Raw genomic sequence first — 9,388 nt, forward strand, 5'->3', positions numbered from 1 at the left:
TGTGCCGGGACATTGACGGCAGCTACTGCGGCTACCTGGCGGCTAAGGAGGAGGTCTTCAGGCAGATGAACAGCCGGGAGGTGGGAGGTGGGGGGGGGGGAGACCGGGAGGTAGGGCGAGGTAGTTCCGGGGGCCCCCCACCTTCCCTACCGCCCCTACCTCCCCTCCTCCCCTACGCCGCGTTGGCCAACGGGCTGTTGACCCAACGGAGCTCCCAGCTTGCTTCCTTCCTACATCGCCCTCTCACCCCCCCCCCTTTTTGGGCGGTAGCAACTGCTTCCCTGGGGTTTGCACACATTTCCCCCCTACCTCCCCCCTACCTACCCCTACCTACCCCTACCTACCCCTACCTACCCCTACCTACCCCCTACCTACCCCTACCTACCACCCCTGCTCAGCTTCACTCGCTTGTGGTTCGCCTTCCCCCCCTCCTCCCCCCCAGGACTACCTGGCCCTGCTAGCCCAGGCGGGCTCCCAGCTGCCCGCAGAGTGGCGGCCGCTGATGGCGGACAAGCTGGCGGCGGCACCACTGAGCAGGTAAGCGGGGAGGGAAAGGGGGGGAGGGAGGGAGGGAGGGAGCGGGCCCTCGTACAGAATGTGTGTGTATGAATGTGAGCCGGCAATACACCTGCCGAACGGGGCGGGGTTCCGCTCCCCCCCCTCCCCCCTGGCCCCCTTCCCACTCCTTTACATTCGCCCTCCCTCTTTTCCTGCTTTCTTTAAGACATTCATTTCATCCCAGCGGTTAGGTAGTTTTCCCCCTTTGTCCTGCCTTCTTTGGACTTAGGAGCTAGTAACTCGTCTCGCAAGCTAGCGGGCCACGTCGCCGCCAAGACTACCACTGCTCGAGTCATCACTGGTCAGTAAATATTCCTGATGCAGCATTTGTCTTACTCTCCTGGACTATCTGTCTATCTCTGATATCTGCTTCACACGCCCGTAATTCGTCTTACCCTATCCTCCCCCCGCCCCCCCCTCAGCTTCCCGGTGATGCGCTCCCTGCCCCGGTTCTGGGCCCCGGGCGGTGTGGTGCTGGTGGGGGATGCGGCCCACACCGTCACCCCGGCCCTCGGCCAGGGACTGAACAGCGCCCTGGAGGACTGCGAGCTGCTGATGAGGGAGATACACACGGCGGGGGTGAGTGGGGTAGGGGTGGGGGGTGAGTGGGGGAGGGGTGGGGGGGAAAGCTCGGGGGGAGCGCATCACCGGCAAATTGGGGCCCAAAACACCTTTCGTGGGTGGGGGTGTGTGCTGGTGGGGATGTGTTCTTTGGGGTGGGGAGAGAGGTTACCCGGGGGGGGAGAGGTTGAGATCTGGGGCCGCCTGCTCCACACTGCTGAGCTGACTGCGCGGTCAGTTCTGTTGGGACAGCTGCTGCGGGTTGGGGGGAGGCTGTTCGACAGAGACAACCCCGTCGGGGAGGGGAAGCATGAGAATCCGCATGTAGTTATGCAAGTACGTAGGTTCAGCTAAGGCGCAGCCCTAATGAAACATGAACCCTGTCAGTCTGTCAGTCAGTCGGCGTTTATTCGGCCGTAGCCCCCGGTGAGCAGTCGTACAAGCCGTACACAACCTAGTTCCAATCCCTTCTCCAGCTGATCCCCTCTACTCCCACTTCCTTTTCTGCTTCTGACTTCTTGCCCGCACCGCTTCCATCCACCCACACCCTCCGTTCACTCGCCAGTGGTTCATCTTACCCCCCGTTCATCACCCCCATACACACTACACCACCCCACTGACCCCCCCCCCCAGGGCTATGAGGCGCTAGATGCCGCCCTGCGGAGGTTCAGTGACTCGCGGGTGCCCGAGGTGAGGGCGCTGCAGGAGCTGGAGCTGCTGCAGGTAGGTGCCTGTGTGTGGGGGGGGGAAGGGGTTGCGGGGTGCGTGCGAGTGTGTACGGATGGGGAGGGGAGAAAGGGGCAGGCAGACACACTCCGTACGGTTCTGCGCCCTGTCGTGCCTTTATAGTAACCAGCGAGGATCTTAGGACCACCTTGGCGTGTTTGTATGTATGTATGTATGTATGTATGTATGTATGTATGTATGTATGTATGTATGTATGTATGTATGTATGTATGTATGTATGTATGTATGTATGTATGTATGTATGTATGTATGTATGTATGTATGTATGTATGTATGTATGTATGTATGTATGTATGTATGTGCATGTGTGCATTGTCGTGTTAGTAACCTTCCATCGAAATGTGTACGGCAAGAGAGAAAGCGTCCTTTGCCTGGGTGACCGAGTGGCGTGTGCCCGGCCACGCGGCCCACGCCCACCCCCCCATACACACACACCCCGACACACACGCAACACTCGTAAACGCGAACCCTACGGAAGCCACAGTAACCACACTAACCTCCCCTGAATGACACTTTATTATCCAGCCTCAACACCCGCATAGCCTCGTCATGCCGTACATACACACTCGCTCGTCCCACCTGCCTAAACATTCCCCTCTCCTGCCCCGTCCTTCCCCCCTTGTTCCCCCTGCTCCTCATCCCCCCTCCCCCATCAGAGCTCCTCCCTCACCCCGCTGTCCTCCATGTCCCCCCTGGAGCTCCTGCCCCTGCTGCAGCTGCTGGCCCGCAAGTGGGTCATCGTACAGTACTCGGGACTGGCGCTGCTGGGGACTATCGCGGCCACAGTGCAAGCAGCCAACCGCAAGAAGCAGGTTCAGCAGCAGAAGGGGCAGCAGAAGGGAGCAGGGGATGTCGCCGGCGCGCTGGGAAGGGGTTGCAGCAGCGGTGGCGGTGGCGGTGGCGGTGGCGGTGGCGGTGTTGGCGGGCGGACTGAGGCGGAGTGGGTGGATGAGGCGGCGGCTCGGGCGGAGCAACTGGGGAAGCAGCTGGATGGGGGTGCGATATTTGTGAGGTAAGGTGGCTGGGGGTGTGGGGCGGGGGCGGGGAGATGGGGATGGGACCCGGGGTGATTAAGTGTGTCTGTGTGTGGGGGGGGACCCCCGGGGGGGATATTGCGTGTTCAGGGCGCATGTGGGTTGTGAAGGGACTCCGAGTAGTAGTAGGAGGAGGACGGCGACGGAGGTGAAGGGTAGGGCTGTTTCCTTCCGCTGCTGCCCCCGTAACCCCCCGTGTTGTCCCGTGGGGGCCCTCTGAGATGGGGTGAGCTCCCTGTTAGGGCCCTGTTAGGGCGGGTCGCCGCCGAATGTCCTCACGTACAAATGACGTCATGCCGGCACCACATGTGCACACGGATGAGGTCGCGAGGGGACATGATGTTGGCCTCGGCCCGCAGGTCGCCGCCCATGTACGAGCTGCTACGCGGGCACATGCCGTACCGGGAGATGCTCGCAAGGGTGTACGGCTTGGCGGCCCTGGGCACAGGGCTCACATTTGCTTTGATGTACAGCCTATGTACGGCAGTTGGAGGCTTGGCGGCGCTGGTGCTGGCTGGCTGAGGGCAGTCGAACACGGATGCGGTGCTCAGGGCGTTGGGGTTCAGTTTCAGGTGCTGGCTGTATATATGTATGTTCATGTGTGTGTATGTGTGTGTGTAGAGTCTGCCATGGCCTAGTGGTAGGGTGTGTATATAGATATGCATCGAGTGGTGTCCATGGCTGTACGGAATAGCAGGTAGGGATACGTACGACATGGCATCCGACATGTGAAGGGTCGTAGTACCTAGAAAGAGCGGGGGGCCCCAGGGGCCGAGCGTCAGGGTGACCGAGGGATGGCGATGTGTGTACTCTTGAGTGACCAGAGTGGCCATCAAATGTGTATGCCTATGTGTTGCACGGTGAAGAGTTTAAATCACGTCGCGCACGTAGGTGCGCATGCACGTACACACGTACAGAGCCGGATGTGTAATCACACAGTTGCCTTGCCATGAGGGGACATTGTTTTGAGAAGGAGGCCGGGGAGGGCTTTGTAAGTTGACAGGAACTTGTCACCGCAGTGTCGAGAAGGAGGGGGAGGAGCTGCATTTGTGAGTTAAATCTCTTGCGGGATTTGGGTTATAATCCCCCGTGTGGTATGTGCAGGCTAGAGATGAATGCGGCAAAGTTGCAGCGCTCCGGAGCTCGCAGCGTCGGCTCTTCTCTTCTGACTGAAAATGTCGTACGGCATTGGAAATAAGATATACTGGACGAGCAAAGTTTAACAACTGCGAAGACGCAAGCGATGACCTAGCATTGCGGTCTGTGGTCTCAAGGTTATAAACGAGCGCATGAAAAGTTTTATGCCTGATTGAAGCTTTTGACGCGACGCTTGGACCGCAACATGCTCAAGAACGTGCGCTACCCTGCTGCTAGCGGGAAAGGTATGTCACGGTGATTTGGAATTTGCATGCCTATGAGAATATTGGAGGCTGGCCATGCTTGCTTTAACTTGCAATGGTCCTTCCATTTCAGCTTGCTCGAGTCAACTAGGGCTAAGCATGGGTGCCATGCCTTTCTTTGGTATGCTCACCCGAACAGGTTCTGTTAGCAGATGCTGGTTGCCTCCGGCCGGACGTGCTGTGCGCGTGATGCGCTGCAACACCTCTGCACAGGCTAGCCCGGGCTCGGTGCTTCCTACGCTTAGCACCCAAAAGTAAGGATGCTGACGCAAGGAACTCGACTCATGCTGCGTGTGTCTTGCGCGTTGCCCCAGCCTGGCCTCTCCTCATACTACCAGCGCTAATTGCTCTCCATGCACCCCATCTCCTCTGCTGCCCCTGCTGCGCCCTCATGCTATACCTTCTCCCAATCCACTGCTGGTGTGTTCTGTGTTCTCCACTCCGCTCCTCCATGCCACACTCCAATTCCGCTCCACTGCACACCGGCCACCAGCGCAGTGTACGCCATTCGCCTTTTGCTCCACCCTTACTCCACCAAAGCTGACTTACCTCGGTCCGCATTTGGCTTCTCCTTCTGCAAAACCCCACACTCGGGCCCCCAGTCGCTCCGACTCCTGGCAGCTGGCCATCCTGGGGGACCTGCACCTGGCACCGGAGCAAATGAAGCTGTTCGACACGGCCCGGGAACAACTGAGGACGGCCATGGCGGCAGCGGACGGCAACGGGAGTCCTTGTGAGGGTGCGGATGAAGCGGGGCGGGGAGGGGCAGAGCTGGCAAGGAGGGGCGGCGGAGCTGCAACGGTGGGGGTGGGTAGTCGTTTCCCTAGTGGCGGCGGCTTGGTGGGAGGGTGGTACGTGCGAATGATCTTCGGGTAGGTGGAAAGGTAGGTAGGTAAGAAAAGTGAAAAACGATTTTCTTCGGGGTTGGGGGGCCATAAGGGATGAGTGACGTGTGCCTCTCGGCCGTGTCCTTGCCCCTTGCCCGCGTGTGTCCTTTTCATGCTACCACGGCGCGCGACGGAAGCCCGACGCGTTTCCGCACCCTATTGCTCAGTCACCATCCCGTATTTGATCTCCGCCTGCGCAGGTGCCCGTGTGGTTCAGCTGGGCGATCTGGGTCACGGCAAGCACCAGTCAGGGTCCCGGAAGTGTTTTGAGTTCGCCAGGTGGGGGGAAGAGGGCAGGGCAGGGGAGGGGGGAAGAGGCAGGGCGGGCCCCGAGCTCCACTGCGGACGTGATAGAGGGAGCCCCGGGGTGCAGCGGGGGGGGGGGAGGCGGGTTGAGGACAGGTAGTTGCACGCGGCGATACACAGCTGTACGTGCCCGTGCCGTACCGTACCTGCATGTGCGTTCCGACGTTGCGAAGTGGGGGCTCGCGCAGGCTGCGGGCTGAGGTGCTGGTGGGACGAGAGGCCGCTGCGCCGTACCTGCCTCCCCCAACCCGCAGTACCCCAACAGGGAGCCCGCCTCCGGGACTCTCCTAAATTGTTGGGTGTACGGCGCCTACAAGCGTGGACGAGCAACAGCTTTGCACAGGGAAACTGACTGGGCTTGCCGGACTGCATCGCTTGCTACCCCTCGTCATCCCGTGCTTTGTCGCGTCATTCCCTTCTTCTCTCTTTCTCAACCGTGTCTCTGGATTTTGTGTTTAACTTTAATCTCTTTCCGCGTGATGGCGGTGTGGCTGTCGCCATCGTCAATCTCGCGTGCTACGACCTGCCGTACAGGCAGTACCTGGAGGGCTTTAACGTGCCGTACGCCTTAATCCTGGGCAACCACGATCTAGAGGGGGACGAGTTTGAAACGGACGAAGAGAACCTTGCGGCTTGGAGAGAGGTACGTGAAGGGGGACGGGACGGGGGGACGGAGGTTCCTTACACGCCGGATGGCCCCACTGGTCTATGGGGGTGGGAGGGAGGGACGGAGGGATATCTCAGCTGAAGATGCCGCACAGCAGCCCTCATCTACCACCTTCCCTTCCCCCCCTTTGCTTCTTGCCCGTGCCCTACACCCAGCCAGACCCTCCTCCCTCTCCCCCCTCCCTCCTCCCCCCTCTTCCCCCCTTGCACTGCCCCAGGTGTTCCGACAGCCTCACTACTGGGCGGCTGATCTGGGTCGCACCCGACTGGTGGGGCTGTCCACTGAGAGGTACAGGTCGAATGAGAACAGGCGAGTGGGGGCAGGGGGCAGCCGGTGGGTGTCGGGGAGCGGGGTTGCCTCTGCTGTACAAGCCCTACGACCGGGTTGAACCGTACTCAGTCGGAGGTGTACTGTCCCCGCCTGCCCTCCGCAGCCACCACGAGGTGTTCATTTCCGACGACCAGGTTCAGTGGCTGGAGAAGCAGCTGGCGGATAACCCGGACACGCCCTTCGTGGTGCTCACACACGCGCCACCTATGGGCTGTGGATTGAAGGTATGTCGGGAAGTGGCCGGGAAGGGGGGAGGAGAAAGAGTTGAGAGAAACAAAGCGATCAACTGCCGACGTGTGGGAAGTGAAGACTGGACTGAACTGGGGGAGGGGAAGGGGGAGGGAGGGGAGGGGAGTTGGTCACGACCCCAGCGTGGTGTGTTTGCGTTCGCGCTCGTGTTGCCGCGCGGGTCTTGTCTTTGGATCCTCTTTATCTTCTCCCCCGTTGCGCCTCCTGGCGGGATAACCCTTTTTCCTTCAAGTTGGTGTTCGGGACCCAGGAAGTCGCTTCTTAATACCTTCTTTATACCTTTTTTCCCCATGCAATACTCGCCCTCGCCCACGCCCTCTCCCTCTCTGCGCCCACAGGTAATCCAGGAGGTGCACATCAAGAACCGGTGCGCCTGGCTGAACCACTCGGCCCAGCCCCGTGTGTTCATGGACTTGGTCAGCCGCCACCGCAACGTCAAGCTGTGGTTCTCCGGCCACTTCCACCTCTCACACAACTACCCGGACTCCATATCTACGGTGGGGGGGGCCGCGTTCGTACAGGTGAGCTGCAGGTAGCGTGTACATCTGTGCATATGTGTGCTTATGTATGTACGTATGTACGTGGGGCTGTAAGGGGGTAGTGGTATGGTTTGAGTGGAGTAAGCCGCCGGTTTAAAGAACACACGACACGTGACGCGCGTACCTAAGCCCCGGAGGAGCCTCGAGGGAGCCTTCAAGCAGGGGTTGCACAACCTTTCCGGAGCCCCACCACCGCCACTCCACAATATCACCCCCGCATCCCCCGCATCAGGCCCCTGCCCCTGTCCCTGCCGGCACTCGCAGGTTGGTGTTATTGGGGAATGCAACCGCGACGGCATGCGCCAGGTGGGTGGTAGTGGGCAGTGGCCAGGGCGAGAAGGGGACCTACGGACTGGGCTTGGGAGGGCGCAGTGGAGAGACCTGCCGGAGGTGCAGTGCAGTGCAGCGCAGCGCAGCAGCCCCTGTCTCCAAGCCGGGGTCTCTGCTTTTCCCCCCCTCCCAAAGGGTCCCGCCCGCGGCAGCAGGTGGTGCCTGGGATATCGGCGGTAGCCTCTGTTTGCAAGTCTGCACACAGTTTCCCCCCTCCCACTTTTCCACATCCTCTTATGTCCCCCCCTTCGTCGTGGGCCCCTTCCCTCCCTAGCAGCTTCACTCGTTCGTGGTTCGTCCCTCCCCTCCCTCCCTACCCCGCAGTCCCGGCTCCTCCGCGGCGGCCCGGACGGCTACCGGCTGTTCACTGTGGATCACGACAGCGGAGCGCTGAGACTGGACATGGAGGCCAGGTGGGACGAGCAGAGCCCGCCGATACCTGTCGTACCAGAGGACGAGCTGCTGTGCGACCCTGATGCTGGTTGGCTGTGCTCCCAGATGGACTGCAAGGTGCGGGTGGTGGGGGGGGGAGGAGGGGGGGGGAGGGAGGTGCCAGTGTTGGTCCAGGAAGGGCAATCAGACGAAGGCTGGGGGGGTGGGGAGGGAGTCAGGTGTCGGGTGTCAGGTGTCAGGTGTCGGGAAGGGAGATGAACTGCCGGGGACGGTGGAGGGGGAAGGGGGAAGGGTGGAGGGAGGGATTTGGCAACAGAAGATAGGGAATGAGAGAGACCCAAAGGCGACACACGCCGGCCTGATGCTCGTGTACATGTGGCGGTGTGTCTGGTGGTGCTGGGGTTGGCGCAGTGCATGGGGTGTCTCTTTAAGGAAGCAGTGTTACGACTGAGTGGATGTGTGGGTTGGGGGGGTCGGGGGGAAAGACGAACCACACACGATTGAAGCTGCTGCCAGGGCAAGAGAGTAACAAACGTAGAACTGACCGTCGGGGGGACGGGGGGAGACCAGGCAGGTTAGAGCAGGCAGGCAGGGGTTATGGGTCGCTGGCTACCTGGCGACTTGCCTGTTCGGGTGCAGGTGGTGGTGGTGGTGAAATCCTTGTGTCCAGATGGATCAGTGTTATCGTTCGGGCCCTTCTCTTGGCCTCCGCTTTTTTCTTCTTCTTCTTCTTGTTCTTCCTTGCTGGTGACGTGCCTTGCCCCCTTACCTCCTTGCCAGTACCATGTGCCCCTGACATGAGCGTGATTCGCTGAGGTCCGCAACTCTCTCCACAGCTACACCTGCCCTGAGCTTCCCTCCCCCCAGCTGGCTCACAACAGACCCCTTGATCCTGCGGTGCTTGAGCCACCCTTTCCCACCATCTCCACCCCCTAACCTTATACATAACTGTTATCTCCCCTCCCTCTTTCCATCCCCCCGCCCTCTTTCCATGGCTTCGGGGCACTACTTGGTTCTGGCGGTCATGTCATGGTGCTAACAGATGGGCGATAACAGCAGCGGCTTCATCACCTGGTGAGGGGAGGGGGTGTAGGGGAGGGGGAGATCACGTGCGGTGGGTGCGGAAGGCGGTGATGTTGATAATGTTTCTAAAGGCTAAAGGGGGGACCGCGGCTGGGCAGGGGGCCTGTTTTGGGCGCGGCGCAGGAGGGGAGGAGGGGGTTCATTGTTGTACCTTCGTAGTCGGATGTGTTCCTGCGGACGAGGAGGGGGCCTAACGCGGCTGGCCACTGCCTACGCTGTGTTGAATCTGCCGGTGCCGCTCCTGCCGCTGCTGTTGGCTATGGGTTACGGTCGTTTAGTACCTCCCCCTCCCCCTCCCCCTCCC

At 60.6% G+C, this 9,388-nt stretch overlaps 1 protein-coding gene across 1 annotated transcript in view; it reads left to right on the forward strand.

Annotated features, from left to right (window-relative positions):
• Positions 1-9,388, forward strand: part of VOLCADRAFT_104564 (uncharacterized protein) — a gene marked incomplete at both ends in the record, with an annotated part of 15,262 nt that overhangs the window by 4,418 nt on the left and 1,456 nt on the right. Inside the window, 15 exons of the mRNA XM_002949990.1 lie at positions 443-537; positions 981-1,137; positions 1,753-1,842; positions 2,523-2,878; positions 3,260-3,407; positions 4,514-4,554; positions 4,903-5,039; positions 5,388-5,466; positions 6,028-6,136; positions 6,378-6,493; positions 6,594-6,714; positions 7,078-7,260; positions 7,543-7,584; positions 7,933-8,118; positions 9,044-9,075. Coding sequence (XP_002950036.1) covers positions 443-537; positions 981-1,137; positions 1,753-1,842; positions 2,523-2,878; positions 3,260-3,407; positions 4,514-4,554; positions 4,903-5,039; positions 5,388-5,466; positions 6,028-6,136; positions 6,378-6,493; positions 6,594-6,714; positions 7,078-7,260; positions 7,543-7,584; positions 7,933-8,118; positions 9,044-9,075 — 1,892 coding nt within the window. The remainder of the gene's footprint in view (positions 1-442; positions 538-980; positions 1,138-1,752; positions 1,843-2,522; positions 2,879-3,259; positions 3,408-4,513; positions 4,555-4,902; positions 5,040-5,387; positions 5,467-6,027; positions 6,137-6,377; positions 6,494-6,593; positions 6,715-7,077; positions 7,261-7,542; positions 7,585-7,932; positions 8,119-9,043; positions 9,076-9,388) is intronic.

Source organism: Volvox carteri (assembly GCF_000143455.1).
Source record: "Volvox carteri f. nagariensis unplaced genomic scaffold VOLCAscaffold_17, whole genome shotgun sequence".
Classification (NCBI taxonomy): Eukaryota; Viridiplantae; Chlorophyta; class Chlorophyceae; order Chlamydomonadales; family Volvocaceae; genus Volvox; species Volvox carteri.